At 50.4% G+C, this 18196-nt stretch overlaps 1 protein-coding gene and 1 long non-coding RNA gene across 3 annotated transcripts in view; one reads left to right on the top strand and one right to left on the bottom strand.

Moving 5' to 3' along the window:
* Positions 1–18196, top strand: part of LOC136382510 (uncharacterized) — a 296768-nt gene that overhangs the window by 178888 nt on the left and 99684 nt on the right. The gene's annotated exons all lie outside the window — the stretch shown is intronic.
* The window catches only part of COLQ (collagen like tail subunit of asymmetric acetylcholinesterase), a 62324-nt gene that overhangs the window by 23562 nt on the left and 20566 nt on the right, over positions 1–18196 (bottom strand). Inside the window, exons 1-10 of one of the 2 annotated variants that reach the window (XM_066351423.1) lie at positions 17121–17335; positions 12408–12520; positions 10853–10954; positions 7847–7891; positions 7488–7514; positions 5708–5779; positions 3019–3081; positions 2520–2546; positions 1282–1326; positions 31–66 (exon numbers count right to left, since the gene is read on the bottom strand). In XM_066351423.1, the coding sequence (XP_066207520.1) occupies positions 31–66; positions 1282–1326; positions 2520–2546; positions 3019–3081; positions 5708–5779; positions 7488–7514; positions 7847–7891; positions 10853–10954; positions 12408–12520; positions 17121–17196 (606 nt within the window). In that variant the 5' untranslated portion in view covers positions 17197–17335. Of the gene's footprint in view, positions 1–30; positions 67–1281; positions 1327–2519; positions 2547–3018; positions 3082–5707; positions 5780–7487; positions 7515–7846; positions 7892–10852; positions 10955–12407; positions 12521–17120; positions 17336–18196 lie in introns of those variants that run through there. The other variant, XM_066351422.1, reaches the window with a different exon arrangement.

Below are 18196 nucleotides of genomic sequence, written 5' to 3'. Positions count from 1 at the left end.
TTCTATTTTTATTACTCGTAGGTAACTTACTTTCTGCCCCAACATTCCAGGAAATCCTGGGAAACCCTGTGAAGAGAACAACAAATATAGTGATTGTCTCTGAAATAATACTTGAAAGGGCTGTGGAAGAGCTTAGTCAGCCATTTTCAAGGTAGAGTCCTGTCAGCTGCCAGCCAGCCAGTCATTCAATCAATCAGTCAACCAGTCAGCCAGCCAGCCAGTCATTCAATCAGTCAGCCAGTCAGCCAACCAGTCAGTCATTCAATCAGTCAGCCAGTCAGCCAGCCAGCCAGTCATTCAATCAATCAGTCAACCAGTCAGCCAGCCAGCCAGTCATTCAATCAGTCAACCAGTCAGCCAACCAGCCAGTCATTCAATCAGTCAACCAGTCAGCCAACCAGCCAGTCATTCAATCAGTCAGCCAGTCAGCCAACCAGCCAGTCATTCAATCAGTCAGTCAGCCAGTCAGCCAACCAGTCAGTCATTCAATCAGTCAGTCAGCCAGTCAGCCAACCAGTCAGTCATTCAATCAGTCAGCCAGTCAGCCAACCAGTCAGTCATTCAATCAGTCAGTCAGCCAGTCAGCCAACCAGTCAGTCATTCAATCAGTCAGCCAGTCAGCCAACCAGCCAGTCATTCAATCAGTCAGTCAGCCAGTCAGCCAACCAGTCAGTCATTAAATCAGTCAGTCAGCCAGTTAGTCAGCCAGCCAGTTGGTCAGATAGTCAGACAGAAGACAGCTAGCCAGTCAGTCAGCTAGTCAGCCAGTCAACCAACCAGCCAGTCATTAAATCAGTCAGTCAGACAGATAGACAGACAGACAGGCAGACAGACAGCCAACCAGACAGCTAGCAAGCTAGTCAGACATTCAATCAGTCAGTCAGCCAGTCAGCCAGTCAGTCAGCCAGTTAGTCAGCCAGCCAGCTAGTCAGACAGATAGACAGACAGGCAGGCAGACAGACAGCCAGACAGCTAGCCAGCTAGTCAGTCATTCAATCAATCAGTCAGCCAACCAGTCAGTCATTCAATCAGTCAGTCAGCCAGTTAGTTAGCCAGCCAGCTAGTCAATCAGACAGACAGACAGACAGTCATCCAGCCAGCCAGCCAGCCAATCATTCAATCAGTCAGTCAGCCAGCCAGTTGGTCAGCTAGTCAGACAGAAGACAGCCAGCCAGTCAGTCAGCTAGTCAGCAAGCCAGACAACCAGTCAGTCAGTCGATGGGGGTGAACAGGGGTCACTGCTTCCATTGTAGTTGATCATTTCTATGCAACAGCCATTACCTTTTCTCCTTTAGGACCGGAGTCACCCCTCTCACCTCTGGCTCCCTAAGAGAAAACCACAGGAGAGAGTCCATGAATTCATACCATGGGAGAAAAATTGGAGCGTTTTTTTCTTGTTTTTTGTTTTTGTTTTTGTTTTGTATTTTTCTGAAGCTGGAAACGGGGAGAGACAGTCAGACAGACTCCCGCATGCGCCCAACCGCGATCCACCCGGCACGCCCACCAGGGGCGACGCTCTGCCCACCAGGGGGCGATGCTCTGCCCCTCCAGGGCGTCGCTCTGCCGCGACCAGAGCCACTCTAGCGCCTGGGGCAGAGGCCACAGAGCCATCCCCAGCGCCCGGGCCATCTTTGCTCCAATGGAGCCTTGGCTGCGGGAGGGGAAGAGAGAGACAGAGAGGAAGGGGGGGGGGTGGAGAAGCAAATGGGCGCTTCTCCTATGTGCCCTCGCCGGGAATCGAACCCGGGTGCCCCGCACACCAGGCCGATGCTCCACCGCTGAGCCAACCGGCCAGGGCCTGGAGCGTTTTTAAGTAAAAGCTCCCTAAGCCAGAATCCTCATTTCACAGGAAAAGAAACAGGCTCAGAGATTAAGTGACTTGCCCAGGGAAGAAATGCTTTGTGATTTCCTTCTATTTGGACCCAAATACCTCCTACATTAATAAAGGACAACACATGGAAAATTCTGGGTCCCAGATCTCCCATTCTACAGGAAATTTGTCCCCAGGTTCTGGCTGGGGTTTTTGCTTTTTGTTTTTGACAGATGAGAAGGTTGTGTGGTAAAAGCTCAGCCATCTTCTTCCAGAACAGCCATGCAAGCTATGCTCATTCTCCACCTGGCGCAAGCAAGCATTGCTCCTCCCTGTCTCCAGCTCCACTGGAAGCTCCGCCCAGGGCTGCTAGCCCAGCCTGACCAGGCAGTAGCACAGTGGATAGAGCGGTGGACTGGGATGCGGAGGACCCAGGTTCGAGACCCCAAGGTCGCCAGTTTGAGCATGGGCTCATCTGGTTTGAGCAAAGCTCACCAGCTTGAACCCAAGGTCGCTGACTTGAGCAAGGGGTTACTCGGTCTGCTGGAAGCCCCTCACTTCCCTCCCAGCCCACTGATAAGAGCTGGGAGAATACCTAGGCATGGTCACTGCAGCCACTGACTAAAGAGAGACCTGGGCCCTGCCTTGCTGGCCCCAGAGCCAATAGCCCAGAGCAGGCTCCAGGAAGCTGCAAGAGACAAGCACTAACCTTTTCCCCTCTGGATCCAGGGTAGCCCTAAAAGAAAGCAGAAGGTACCTTTATTGTTAGACCCTTGGGCTTGTGCAAGAATGGAAAGAATCCCTGAATGTGGTGGTGAGATGTGTCTTACAGCACTGCAAGACTTTGAGGAGTGGCAGCATTTAGTACAAAGAAGTCCCTGAGGAGTATGTTTACACCAGGCCTAAGAAGAACATTGCCTTTCTTAGCATCACCCTCAGAGGCCTGAACAAAGATTTCCATCTGCTTTGTTGTCCGGAGGCTTGATCCTTGCTGCCAGGAGAACAGTAGGTAAGGTATCTTTTATGTCCTTGCATCCCAGCCTTGATGTCCTCCAAAGGCTGGTAAGGACAAGCACTCTGGCACCAGGCTGTCCAACATCTGTGACATGGCCTGGCCTGGGACAGCAGCCACACCCAGTCCCCATCTTTGTATATAACAGTTGCTCAAGAGCCTTAGTGAGAAGATCTAGGAACATCAACACACTGACCTTGGAGCCCATTGGTCCTCTTGACCCTGGTAAGCCCATCAGACCCAGGTCACCCTTTTCACCCTGTGGGAATCAGAAGAAAGAAAAGAAGACCTATAGTGACATTTCCTTGAGAAACTAAAGGAGGAAGTCATAGGCAACATCAGAAAGGAATTGGGTACATTGGGGCTGGCTTGTGAATCTGAGGATCCCAAATGCTTACTTGCTTACTCCCAGGAGCTTTAGACTCCATACTCTATATTTCATTCTGGTATTTGAGATTAAATATGAAATGAAATTGCCCAAAGCAAAGCAGATCTCCAAACCAAACTCTCACTGAGATGTTGTAATAGAATAATGCTTGCCTGACCAGGCAGTGATGCAGTGGATAGAGCATCAGACCAGACCAGAGAGGACCCAGGTTCAAAACCCCATGGATGGTTGCTGGCTTAACCCCACAGGTCGCTGGCTGAAGCCCAAGGTCACTGGCTTGAAGCCCAAGGTCGTTGGTTTGAGCCCAAGGTTACTGGCTTGAGCAAGGGGTCACTTGTTCTGCTGTAGCCCCCCAGTCTAGGCCCATATGAAAAAGCAATCAATGAACAACTAAGGTGCTGCAACAAGGAATTGATGCTTCTCATCTCTCTCTCTTCCTGTCTGTCTAACCCTATCTGTCCCTCTCTCTGTCTCTGTCATACACACACACACAAAATAATTCTTGATCTTTTCTTAGAGAAGTTTGTAAGGGGTGGGGAAAGAGCACGGGTCACTGGGGCCCCAGAGGACAAGATATTATCAGCCAAAGAAATTTCACCTGCTTTGCTCTTTGCATAGGGTGGATCTTTCAGGCATCTCCATATATTCTCACCCTAGGTTTACAACCAAGTAGAGTGAACATCAGCCTCTGGGAGTGCATGAGGAAGGCAGAGAGCTAAAACCCATGGGTGAGCTCTGTTGCCCCTCAGAATCATTTGCAGTTGAAACTTTCAGCACCCTCTGTGCTAAAAAAAACTATACCAATGCTAAACAGTAGAAATACAAGGTGAGCCACATGCTTAATTTTAATTAACTTTAACAATATTTTATTTACTGTAATTAATTTAGTCTAATTATCATTTCAACATGTCAATATAAAAATTATTATTATTATTATTTTTTACAGAGACAGAGAGAGAGTCAGATAGAGGGATAGATAGGGACAGACAGACAGCAATGGAGAGATAAGAAGCATCAATCAGTTTTTCGTTGCAACACCTTAGCTGTTCATTGATTGCTTTCTCACATGTGCCTTGATCGCGGGCCTTCAGCAGACCGAGTAACCCCTTGCTCGAGCCAGCGACCTTGGGTCCAAGCTGGTGAGCTTTGCTCAAACCAGATGAGCCCACGCTCAAGCTAGCGACCTCGGGGTCTTGATTCTAGGTCCTCCACATCCCAGTCTGACGCTCTATCCACTGCACCACTGCCTGGTCAGGCTAAAACTTATTAATGAGGAATTTTACATTCTGTTTTTCATAATAAATATTTGAAATCTGTTGCATATTTTACATTTAAACCAGATCTCAATTCAGGTGCTAAATTTTCATCCAAAATACATAATCTGTATTTAGAGTTTATAAAATTTATTGTTGAAAAAGTTGATTCACATACTCAGCATGTGATTCACATACTTAAATGTTTTCAAATAACTGAATTGAGTATAAGTTTTAAAGTTCAAACTTAAATTAATTAAAAATTCAGTTGCTCAGCTGCACTGTCCTGATTTCAAGGGCTCAATACCACATATAACTAGTGGCTGCCATATTGGATGGATTGGCTTTATACAGTAGATTTTTTTTTTTAAATACTACATCTTTTTTTAATTTTATTTATTCATTTTAGAGAGGAGAGAGAGACAGAGAGAGAGAAGGGGGGAGGAGCTGGAAGCATCAACTCCCATATGTGCCTTGACCAAGCAAGCCCAGGGTTTCGAACTGGCAACCTCAGCATTTCCAGGTCGACGCTTTATCCACTGCGCCACCACAGGTCAGGCAGTAGATATTTTTTTTAAAAATATCCTTGGGACTTTTCCTACAAAGACTAGGAACAGTTTTCTAATCCCTTCCCTATAAATTCTTCCAGTTAAGTGAATCAGAGTGGATCATGACATTCACCTGCCCCAGTCATGGCCTCTACAGCCAACAGTCTGTGACCAAAGTGAGAAGAACGTAGACAAAGGCCTGGGTGTGGATGTGCTAGCTCCCCGTAACCTGTCTGAGGAAGGGGAGTCAATCAGCTTTTGGTGATCCCTCTTTGAATCCAGGAGTTTGCTTGTTTCAGTCAGACAACACCAACCTCCTCAACCCTCCACCTCCAGCCAGTGCTCTGCATGATGGGCCACCAGCTTTCCAGACAGAAGCCCCTCTAAGTCATCACGGGGAAACCAGAGAATTGCATGCTAACTCTCAGGACAAAGGGGAATGAGTGCCCCCCTGAGAGAAGGCAGCAGCCTCTCCTTTCTCCCCCTCGAGGAGCAGAGTTGTTGGACTGCCTGCAGTCTCATCGTCCAAGTGAAGGAAGAAATATTTGAGAACCTCTGGGCAGTCCTTGTGCTCTCTTCTTCCTCTCCCTTCTGAGGAAGTGAGTGCCACTCACTATGTGCCAGAGGCCAGGGGAGCTGCCATCTTTTCCCTCACGTTCTGATGCCACGCCAGCCTTGAGAGTGCACCCTACTTACCCTGGGTCCTTCAGGGCCAGGCCAGCCAATAGGCCCAGGCATGCCAGGAACACCTGGGGGGCCAGGTCTACCCTTCAAAGTCAAAGAACAAAAGTCAGAACAACTGGGTTTGTTTCCTTCCTTCCAGGAAATAAGATCTGTCTCTGGGGCCCAGAGGAGTATGGAACCTCTAAAGCAAGGCCCTGGGACCCTCATCTCCAAAACCTGATAGCCAACAAGTTGGATCACTTATGTATAAGTTAAAGCACTTGGTGTGACATTGTGTCAACACACAAGATCTTATTCTACTGAAGGAATGAAAGGTCTGAATGTCTTGATTTTTTTTTCTTTATCACTTCCAGCCACCCAAATAAAATCTGCATTCCAATCGGTTCTCCCCAGGGATGCGATGACACAGGGTAAAGTTTGGGGAGCAGTAGGCAATGCTGTTGGTACTCCTTCCAGATCTCCTTCAGCTGCTCAGTGTGCCCAGTCTCCAGGGGCTACCCTCCTTGTTGTGACAACTCATTCCCACAGCCTGCAGATTGTGCAGTTTGCCTGCGGTCAATTGGAGCTGCCCAGCAAATTATGTACTTCCCTCCCTGTAGCTAATAGCCCAGCGCTCTTACCTCAAGGCAGGACAAACTCTGTGGTGCAATTCTTACTCCATTGCTCCCCTACTAAGGGACCTCGCCTGATACCACTCCTACACGGGGCTTCGTCCCTGCCCCATCTGATCCCCTGAACCCCTCTCCTCTCAGGCTTCGCTTGAGAGAGGTCCTTGAATAACTGATTCACTTGCACATGGCCCGTGCCATCTCTGTCACTGCTTCTAAGAAACTCAGCCTAAGCCAGGGGAAGAGTCTATCTTGACCCGGGCACCCGCTGGTTGATTTCAGTTAGCCTAGCTAGAGATGTGGATGGTTCAGTTCCTACACCAGGGGTCACAAATGCTGGCATGTGTACCAATTTCTACGCTTGCCTCCCACATCCATGGCACATGCCACTAGTTAACCGTGACCCTCATTAGTTCTGAGCATGAAGAACATGCCAGAATCCTGCCAAGCCTAGCACTTCAGACAACCCCGGTGCTCGGCTGGGGTTGTCATCCGTGCCTTCGAGTGTTGCAACTTTGTCTTGCAAAGGTCCGTTTGAGGCTCAATTAATTGATAGTGATAGTACTTGAATAAAACATTCAACCAAAAAAACAACAACAACAACCAATAGTAATTTATATTTAGAACCAGTGGCATCTTTCCTGGCCAAAGTTTTCTACCTCCATTTGTCACCGAGACCTACGATTTCAGTGCCCGCATCCACTGATCACAGGGAGTGGCTGCCAGTTTGCTTCTTCCTGACACTAATGCGAGTCTTGATAATGTGTTCGGTTCACTCAGCATCCCTGTGACCTTAAGTTACTCCCATTTATTTCAGCAAAAGCCATTTGTTTCTGTCTGTTTGGCACTTTATTCTAGTTTAATCAAATAGACAGTGGGAGTCATTTTGTGCCACTGGTTGGGGCCTTGGAGGGTGTCTCTGATGGACAGCAGGAGAAGCTCTGAGACGGGGGAAATGTGGCCGGGCCCGGCAGCCTCTGGAAGAAGTCCAAATGCCTGGCAGTAGCAGGCTCCAGCTCCCAAGTGAAGGAGTGAGCCGAAAGATGGCAGTGCCACCACTGTCCAATGGGTTGGAGGCCGCTAGTGCCTCGCTGGTTCCCGACCCCAAGGGGTGCACACACACTCACATATGCCTGTGGAGCACAGTTGCCCATTTAATGCTGACAGAAACGCATGGACCATACCTTCCTTCCTGGTCGGCCAAGCTCCCCCTGCAGATGGAAAAGACAGGTAAGCAGAGGCTGCTTTGGAAGAGAAGATCTAGAAGCAGAGGGCTTGGTAGGGCTGATGACTGGGCATGCCCGCGGGGCTTGGTTGCTCGGCCACCCACAGCACCCCTGCCGTGTCAGTGGGCCAAGCCCAAATACACTGGTGGGATCCATGCCTGCAGCAGTGTCCCAGCCCTCAGGGAACCCATGATCAGGTACTAAGGCGGAATTAGCACATGCCTAGCAACCTCAACCAGAGAATTCTCAGCGGCACCCCCAGAAAATGGGCTGGAATGACCAAAGAGAGGTGGGTTGAAGAGAGTGGTGGCTCGTACCTTTTCTCCCTTTGGTCCTGTCTTGCCTGGAAGGCCCGGTGGACCCTATACGATCAAGATAAGAAGCGAAGAAAGTACCCATCAGACCAAGGCAGGACAGGTGGTGAGGGAGGTGGGATGGGGGCAGGTTCTCGGAACGTTCCTACAGGAGCCTTCTTCTCTCTGCAGACTCGGGGCTTCGGGAACCCCGTGAAGGACACTCTTGTGCCCTTCATCCCAGTATTCTCCTCTGTGTTCCTCATCTTCCAGCTTCTCTGAGCTGTGTTTCCAGTGGTTCTAAGGTGCAATGTTCACATCTACTCTCTGTGAGTTCAATTTTCTCTCTGAGTTCCTGGGTTGCCTGAAACATCCTGAGTGCTTGGTGAAAGCAACTAAAGAGATTTGAGAGAATGCTGTCTGCTGAAAACAAGAGGCTTCCTGCCTCTCATATCTTTTCAGTTGCTCTTCCCAAGCCTTCTTGGGCCCTGACAAGAGGGAGGTTACACTTTACACGCAGGAGGAGCTGACTTAGGAATTACCATGGTGGATCTATGGATATCAAGTGCAGCAAAACATGTTTTAAGACATTAAAAATATGGTCAAGTAAATAATGTATTTGTGTCCCAGCTCAGGGACTCTAGCATCCACTGCACTACGGCTTAGCACACCTACAGCAGAGTGCAGCTGCTTGTTGCTCATGCGTCTACGAAATGATCAGTTGGCTGTTTCTAAACTCCCCAGTACAGCAGAGAGGAAATCAATCAACCCCCTCACCACTAAGCTACTATTTTATCCCCAAGATCTGCAGATGAACACGACTAACACAAAGCCTACTTGAAATTTGATTATATAAGAGTTGTTCAAATGACAAACAGCCCCCTCAGCCAGTGGTTCCCAAGCCTGTTTGCACAGATCCCTGGGAATCTTTTAAAAATCCCAAAGAATTCACCCCAGACCAATTACATAACAATCTCAGGGAAAGGGACACAGGCATCAGGAATTTTTGAAGTTTGCAGAGGATTCTAATTATGTGCTGATAAATTTGGAAACCACCATCTTTGATTTACTCTCCTTCTGTTTTAGGGCCAGGGGAATGAAGAGGTTTTGTTCAAGGGTTTTAGTTTTTCCAAGTCTCATTCTTTTTCTGTTTCTCAAAATGGCCTAGAACTGTTTTTACCAGGCCCTTGCGCTCTAGCTGTGCCCTTCATGATTCATGGGTGTCTTGTTAAAGTGCGGATTCTGATCGAATGGCAGAGGGGGTGTGGCGGGGAGGAGAGGATGAGACTCGGCATCTCTAACAAGTTCCCAGATGATGCCAATGTTGCTGGCCCACAGGTCTCAATGTGGTGGGGACAGCCACCATCTAAGAGAACGGAAGTGGCTGCACAGTCCCCTGGAGTTGGACAGCGCAGGCTCCGTGTGACTCAGATGGGACTGGGTGAAGTTCAAACTGGGTTTAGAGATGAGCACGTGTGCCTGGAGAGCTGCCGATCAGCAGAGAGTCCCCCATTGTCCCCCACGGTCTGTGGGTTCTCTTGTGCCCTGCCAGCTGTCCGTAGAGGGTGGTAGGATAGAAACTCCCCTGCAGGGTCTTTCTCAGGGTACCCGCCTGGCCTTTCTGCAGACTTCCCAGCCTCTCTGGCCAATGCTGGGATCAGTCTTATATTCCCTATGGCATTAGGGAGAACTGCTATGCCTGTGCACTGGTGTAGATGGGCACACAGCAGTCGGTTAGCTTTTTCTGTCAAGAGCCAGACAGTAAAGTTTTAGGTTGTGCCTCTGATACAGCAGCTCTGTCGCAGCTACTCATCTCTGTCCTTGTAGCGCTACAGCAGCCAGAGACAATAAAACCTGAACTACGAGAACAAGCTGGATGTGACCTGTGTGCCATAGTTTGCCAACCCCAGCCGCAGAGCTCACATCTCATGGAGAGGAGACCAAAGGGATGAGGAACAAAATAACGAGTAAGGAAACGATAGCAACGTGAGAAAATGTTGCAGAGAATTAAAATCGGTCTTTGGGTGGAGAGTGGTGGGGAAGGCCACTGTGGCCTGGGTGATCGAGGAAGGCGGCAGCTCCAAGGAGGGGACATTTAGCTGAACTCACAGCGACGGGCAGCTGGCCACGGCAGTGAAAATCAGAGGAAAGGACCCTCCAAACAGCTGGAGCCGCAAGCATAAAGGCCCTTGGGCTGGCACCAGCTTGGTGTGCTTGAGGACCCAAGACACGCAGCCTGGCTGCATGGAGCGGGCAGTGCTGGTGGCACGGGGTGACACAGGAGATACAGGCCGGGGTCTCCGCGTGTGGGGCTCTGTAACCAGCGGGAGGATGGGAAGCCACAGCAGGGTGACCCGGGAGGGCGAGGTAAGCCTAAGGCATTGGGAGAACTAACTGCTCCTTGCTCCCTCTTTCCCTTCCCCATGGCAAGCCCAGAGCCCCAGGCTAGGGGACATTCTTCCTTGGTGGAGTCTCTCTCCCAGGCAGCCAGAGGAGTCAGGAGTCCGTGGGACAAGTTCTCTTTGTTTGCTTAGAAAGTCCTTTCTCCAGTATTTAGCCTATTCCTTTAGCTTTGCTGGGGGGGGGGGGGCTGCTTGGTAGCTGTATCTGAGCCAAGTGAGCTCAAGGGAACAAATTCCTCTTTGTATCCACTTTCCTGCACTGAATGCAGGTATCTCTAGGTCCACTGATGAGGTCAATGGCCACACAAGGGGCAACCCATTGTCAGCAAGTGTTTGATAACAACTATAATAATCACCACATCCATCTAGGCAGCATCTCCTTTGGACCCTCCACCATAAAGCCAGTACTTCAGGGACAGCAATTATCCCCATTGCATGGATGAGGAAACCAAGACCGGGGGGCTAGAAGATACCCAGAGAACCAGTGTTCTAGTCACGTGGCTCTGGGGCTGGAGGTGAGCCAGTGGAGGAAGAGCAGCCCCCATAGCACATTAAAACGGGCATCACTCAGAGGCTTGGTGGCTCTGAACGGAGGACAGCAGGAGAGGTTCTGGTGGAAGGCACCAACCTGGGGGCCCGGAGGCCCAGGGGAGCCGAGCGATCCTTCCCTGCACGGGGACTGCGTGGTCTCCAGTTCCAGGATGATGTTCTTCAGGTCTGGGGAGAGAAGCTTCAATGCAAAACAATACAGGGTTAGAGGTCAGACTTGGGGGACAGGAGGAGGGTCGCCACCCTGGACACGGACCTGCTCTGTGTAGTCCAGTCTCCAAGACCGGTGCTTCCCTGACACCCCAAAGGGTGTCCCAAGACACTGGCCAACAATGTCCATTCTCTCATCTGCTCTTGAGACGTGCTTGGCTCGAATGGATTACAGAGCTATAATAATGGAGTTAGGAGGCTCACCGCAGGGGCCTTGTCCAATGTCTAGGACACCACTGGCCAAAAGAAATAAAATGGGAGTCACCACTGCGAGCCATATGTGTAGTTTTACTTTTTTTGGCAGCCACATTTAAAAAGTAAAAGGAAATAAGTGGAATTAATTTTAATAACATAGTTTATTTAACCCAGTATGCCCCAAATATTATCATTTCAATACATATCCAATATTAAAAAATTTACTGAGTTATTTTACAACCTTTTTTTTTCACACAAAGTCTTCAAAATTCAGTGTGTATTTTATATGTACAGCTCAACTCAAACTAGCTACATTAAAAGTATTCAACAGCCCCAAATGGCTAGTGGCTGTATTGGACAGTACAGGTCTAAGAGTTTCTGGAAGGATCTGAGACTCTCAAGTCCCTAGAGTGCCCTGCCTGGTGTCTTTTAGGCCAACTTCCCAAATCTTGCTCTTTTCTTCACCTTTTCTTCTCTTTCCAAGTTCTGTTCCCTCTCACACCTCAGGGTGGCTACGGGATGACCATTTCCTGCGTCACCTCACAAAAGCGCCTGTGTTTTGATGTTAGATACAGGCCAACGTTAGATACAGGCCGTGGGAGGGAATTTCATAAATAACTTGGGGAGAAGAAAAACAGAAGGTGAAATTCCCTATCTAAGCAGCTGATGGGAGCCCAGAGGGTTATACATTCACTGCACTGTTTTGGGGGGACTTGGGACGTTTTGCCAAAGCCAATTCCCCGCCGAGAAGAATTTCCTTCCACAACTCGTTCGGGACAGTGGGAGACTGGACAGGTACCCGAAGCCGGAAAACGTCCATCCCAGGGCTCACCCTGCTGTGTGAGAGGGAAGGCTTGACTCCCTCAGAGAAGGTTCTGGAGGAAGCTGACTCTGAGGGTTGGATGCAGTGGGGTGGTGGTGGGGCCCTGCGGAGCCACATTTTTAAAATGGAATCTTATTGGGGTGATGCTGGTTAACAGAATTAGGCAGGTCGCAGGTGCACAATCTCGTAACACATCTGTACACTGTACTGTGTGTTCACCACCTCAAACTGAGTTTTCAGCCATCACCATTTATCGCCCCAACCCCTCCTCCAACCCCCCACCTCCTCCCCTCAACAATCACCACACTGGTGTCTGGGTCCTGGAGTTTCTCCTCTCTCTGTCTTTTCCTGTCCTCTTTCCGGAGGGGCCGACATTCCTGTTCCCTCGCTGTCCTGAGGTACTCACCGGACTTCGGCCCCCTCTGAAGAACGGTGGTGGGAACAGTGGGGGCGGAGGGGGTGTCAGCAGGCAGCATGCTTTGTGGCCGCCACGCTTCTTCTGATCCAGGCCAGGAAGGGCTGTTTAGAGAAAACTGCTGCTCGTTAGCATGGGGCCAGAGCTAGGGCCACTGTCACCGCCACCGTGCCCCCGGGAGGCCCATGCTGCCAGCTCAGACTTCCAAATCTGCTTCCTAACCCGGTCGAGTGAGCGCGCCTCCTCGGACGTCGTGTTGGCCGTCTCACACACACACACAGCCCTCCCTCGGCCTTCAGGAGATGATATGAACGAGCTAAACGAGCAGAGGACACGAACTCTGACTGTTACAAGGTCCATTTCTCCTTCTTCGAGAATTGACTTGTCACTTTGGAAATGGGACAAGGAGGCAAAGTTTAAATAGAGTCAGAGTGTGCCTCCAATAGCTAGGGAGAGGGAAGCTGTCGTGAATAACCTCGACGCTGTGCTCGGAAGGAGTAGTTCAGGGAGGGAGGCCGCGGCAGGTGGAAGCAGCATGGAGCCACGGTTTAAAACAACACGTATTTGACTCCAGACTCTACAGACACATTCGGTGTCACCCATGCTCACTAGAGAGTTACAGTTAAATGCCTCAAAACAGGGGCATGGGGAGATGAAGAGGGGGCCCCGGAACTCAGGGCCTCATGGAGACTCTTGTTGCACACGTTATTAAGTGGGGTGTGGGAGTGAAGGACCAGGGGAATTAAAGGCATTTATGATGTTGCAGGGGACCCGGGGCAACAGTGCTCAGTGTATGAGATGGAAAAGTTGGAGGAAGCATTAGTTTGTACAGAAAGTTGCCAAATTTGGTATTAAAACATTTGTGAATTCGAGTACATGTTTTGCCAAGCACTGGACTAGCCCTTGGGGGGAGGCAGGAAGATGCCGAAACGGTGCCCCCTGACCTGTGGATGGTAAAGCCCAGAGAGCGTCAGCGGCTGCAAGGCCCTTCTGCTCTGTCCCGCCCTCTCCTCCTACCCCCAGACTAACCCTGGAGATTCTTACTGTACATCAGGAATTGTCAGGCGCTGCCTCCACCAGGAAGCCTTCCTTCACTTCCCTGGCCAAGGCTAAGGGGTTCTGCTCTGCTTTTCTTCGGGTTTACCCCTGTATCAACCTTTATCCATGGGGTGAATCTGTTTCCTTGTACCTCTCTGACTAACCTGTGCTTTTCCAGGGAACAGGAGTCAGTTTTTATCCCTCGGGTCTAGCCCAGTAACTGGCATACACTAGATACTCCTCAAATGTTTGATAAAAACCACTTATGACATGCCAGGCACCATTAAGTGCTTCCCATGTATAAATTTATCTAATTTTCACGGCAACCCTGACAGTTAAATACTATTATTGTCATCATCATCCCCATTTTACAGATCAGTTAACTGAGGCAAACAGGTAAAATGACCTGCCAAAGGTCATACAGCTAATAAGGAACACAGCCGGGATTTGAACCCAGGAGTCTGGTTCCAGAGCCCGTCCTCTAGATTTCTACATCGTGACTGCAATGCGGGTAGAAGTAAAGGCCAGGAGTTAAGAAGGCAAGGGGTTCCCATAGCAACCACCTGAGGTTTACAGCATCAGTGCCCTTCAACCAAAGACCATCGTGAATGTACCTATAGAGGAACATAGTTGGTCCTATTGACTCATTGCAAAAAGGAAGAACGCACATGAGGGGGATCCCTGGGGCAACTCGGGACCAGGGTGTGAGAAAGGATTTATTCTAGGATTGGGGCTTTTGCAGGTGATTTGGGGGGAGACTAGGAGGAAGCAACGTCTGGTTCTGCTCTGCACTGGGCGCTGTCGGCACTAGTCTCTGACTGCCTTGATTCTCACCTGGCAGAGGCGAAGGGAGGGAGACTGAGGCTGGCTGGCAGGGCGGCAGCAGCTGCCCCTGGAGTAGGCTAGAGGGACGGTTGCTCGTTTTTGTGGTTGGCTGATAGTCTTATTTTGTCTGTGTCTGACATGGTGACAGAGTGGCCTTGTTTTTTGTCTTGCTCCTTCACGGGCACAGAGTGACCCCGTCTGATGTTGGTCTGTGAAATCATTTATGTTCACCAGGAGAGCCATGGCCTGGCTGTGAGTGGCAGGCCCACTCCCGCTGACATGGACCGCTTTTCTCTTTCTTAGCAGCAAATGAATACAGCCACGTCGTTAGAAAACCTGCATTAATACCAAGGGCCCTCCTCTGCTAGTTTCTCCCCTGCAGCGAGGGGTGGGCTGCCTCCACTGCGCCAGGCTGCCGCCAGCGGAGAAGGTGGCAGAATCCGCACCAGCACTCCGGCACCCTGTCCGGGTCCCTCCGCGGCACTTTCTCCTTTGCCTTTGCCTCTCTTTGGCCTCAGCGGACCGCGAAGGACTGAGGATTCCGGTTTCCGCCAAGCCTCCCCCATCCAGGAACACCTGGGAAGCTGGCAGGTTGACATGGCTCATTTGCACGCCTGCCATTTATTTTTCCAGACCATACCTGGCCTGCAAACCTCCCTTCACCCCACGCTCTGTGTGACCTTCCGCTGAGGGAAGACCCTGCATCATTTAGAGCAATCACCTCTCATTTCTTCCTGGAAGCGGGAGAACTCTTCAGTGAACATAAGTTATCAGTTGCTTTTCCTGCGGAGGCGTCTGTATTGTTCACCCTTCCCCACCCCATCCCCCCTTGCCCTCCTTCATTTTCAGCAGGTGAAGACCATCTATGCTGCTCTTCCCCCACCCTCCCCCCCAACTCCCTGGAGATGTTTGTTTTTAGCACGGTCTAGTTTATTTACAGCTCATTCCGACTCAGAATATTTCCATCAGGTGGACGTGTTTGGGAACAGCCTGCCCCCTCCCACCCCGGCCTCTCCTTTTCAGACAACTAAGCCAGGACTTCACATGTCTATTTTGGTGACATCTGAGTGGCCTGTGGGTCTCTCTCTGGGCTATGCTGCCTCCGTGGAATCGTGTCTGAGCTCAGGGTCCAGGCTGGAAAAGCCCCAGCGGGCTCTGCTGTAATGGAAAAAGCATGTGTGTGTGTACAGGGGAGCAGAAGCCCGGCTGCCGGGTGGCTTGGCCCCGGACAGCTGCCTTGGAAATGCCCACTGTGGCGGAATTTCAGGACCACTTGCCTTGACTTAAAGACACCAAAGTCATGTTGAACGCGGCCACTGCAGTGCCAAATCATGGACAGAAACAACGCTGAGTCTAAGGTTGACTTTTGGCAAACTTTTTTTTTTCTTTTTTTTTTTTTTTTCCTGTTGTTGATGCTGTCTTTGCCCTTTGGACTTAATACTCACTTGACTCTGGGGCATATTCTTGGAAAGTGATTCACTCCAACTTACTCTTGGAAATATAGGGACTTGGATCAAAGAGTGTGCCCGGATGCAAGGGACCGTGTGACATGGCACAACTCCCTCTTCAATCTGAGATTCAGTTTCCCCATCTGTGTCACAGAAAGTTGGCCCAAACCCTCTCCCAAGTCCTTTTTATACATCTGACACCAGGATCAACACTGTATCTGTCTGGATCTCCCACTCACAAAACCAGCCCATTAATAGGGTACTAGAGACAGCCCTTTCCATTTCTGCCTCCTTTTTCAATATCAAGAAGCTCCCCTCAAATCAAGCAAGTGTGTCATTAGAAGTCACCAAAGGGAAGTGACATAAACACCCTGTCTTAACAGGTTGGGAAAAGTACAGGTGCAGCCATATGCGCTATTCTGTACCTGTTTGTGCAGGTGCTGGACTGTTCAACGTTCTCCTCCTCCGCTTTTGGGCCTTTCCCTGCCTTTTTGAGAAGAAACCCACCACAAAGAAGAGAGGAGAGGAGAGGAAGGGAGGGCAGGGGAGGGGAGGGGGGAGGGGAGGAGAAGGGAGGGCAGGGCAGGGGAGGGGAGGGGAGGGGGGAGGGGAGGAGAAGGGAGGGCAGGGGAGGGGAGGGCATGGCATCACTAAACGTTTGGACCCCGAGTTGGAAGGCTTAGCTCCACTCAAGTTCTTACATTTTCTGGCTGCAATTTGCTGGGTTTCCCCTAATTCACATATTCCAGAGAAGTTTTCACCCCACGGCTTTCCTTCAGTCCCCAGACATACCACACACACCCTGAAACCCAAATTCTGATCCTAAAAGTTGGAGGTATTTGAACCTGTCTGAAAGATCACATTAGAATTTTCCATCTTGCAATTTGCTTGGGGGGGGGGGGGGGACAGGTGAGGACAAAACTCACAAGAAATCAGCAGTTTACTGGCTGCTGCCTCTGCGGTGGTGAGCTGCAGGACCTGAGCCAGCCAGCCTGGAGCGCCGCGGAGGGCTTCTGGGCCACCAACACTGGGGGCAGCCCGGCCCCCAGGACACAGGGTTACTCCAAAGCCGAGGGGCAGCAGCTGCCGGCGTGCCGCTCTGAAGCCCAGGTAACAAGAGGGGCGCACACAAGTGCACACACACATGAGTGTGTATGCCAAGGCCCCCACCAACTCCACTGTCAAACCCCTTCGTATTGTGATTCCAATGCTGGCTGAGAAGTGTAAGCTTTAAAGGCAAATGAAGGCTCCTAGAACAAGCCTGCTTTCCACAAGTCGTTTTTTCCAAAACAATGCACACACGCAGGCAAGTGCACGTGCATGTGCGTGCACGTGCGTGCACACGCGCGCGCGCGCACACACACACACACACACACTCACTCATACAACTCACCCAAGCAGCAAGCTGAGTAACAGAGCAGTCCTGAAATGGTGAGCAGATGGGTGAGGCTGAGCGATGGGCCTGTCATTGTGGGCAAGGCCAAAGGTGGACTGAACAGGCAGCACAGGCTGGAGACAGGCTGAGAACCGGCACGCCCCCTCGCAGTCCCAGTGCCTGGCCTGCTGGGGGCACTTGGGGTGGGAGTCAGCCAGAGGCCAGTCCCGAGCTCCCCGGAGCTGGAATGGGTAAGCGGAGTGCTGGCCTCTCAGGAGGCGGCACTAGGGGGCGGCTGGGGAGAGGAAGCCTGCTCTGGGCCCAGGGGAGGAGGTGAGCTGGGAGCCTGGGATATGACTGCCACTGCAAGCAAGGACGAAACAGTGTGATCCATCACGCTGGCTGCTTTTCATTCAGCTCAAAACCTGTCCTGACAATACCCTTCTGGCAAGCCTCAAAGTCCACTCCCACTGCGACCGCCCGAGGAGTCTGCCCTCCTCTGCTTCAGGGAGGATCTTTGTCGCCAGGGTCCCTCAGCCTTCATCTTGTCTACGCCAAGGTGCTGTCAACAAAGCTAAACTCAATTTAGCTCCTCCAGGAAGCTTTTCCTGATTTCTCACTTGAATTCCCTGCCTCAACTGGTACCCATCATTTCCTCCTGTTAATCCCTCCAGACACTCCCAGCTTCATGTTAACTGCTTTTCTTTGCCCACCTTGTACAATAGTTATCTTCGAAGATATTGATGAAAGAGTCCCAGTTCTATGCCAGAAACTCGAAAAGCCTCAGCTCTAATCCTCACAACAAAGTAGCAAAGCGTGCTCCACCATACCCACTTTACAGAGAAGAGAGCTGTATACACACACATTTTTTCCCCCCAAAGGGCCTCTTGGGTGAACCTTTTTAGATGAAGCCTGCCTATAAAATTATAAAGTGTCATGTATAAGACAGAGGTAGGAATCTGATACTTTATAGACATCCCCAGTGCACAAACATATACACACACAATATTCCAGATCATAAAGGCAAGATTATTAGTATTTAGCAGCAAGCACTGTTGTTTTAACCAGTTATTAAAGACCATAACAGAAGTCAG

This window comes from Saccopteryx leptura, chromosome 10, assembly GCF_036850995.1.
Source record: "Saccopteryx leptura isolate mSacLep1 chromosome 10, mSacLep1_pri_phased_curated, whole genome shotgun sequence".
NCBI lineage: Eukaryota > Metazoa > Chordata > Mammalia > Chiroptera > Emballonuridae > Saccopteryx > Saccopteryx leptura.
Note: the sequence above shows the minus strand (reverse complement) of the source record. Positions and strands in the feature narration are given on the sequence as shown.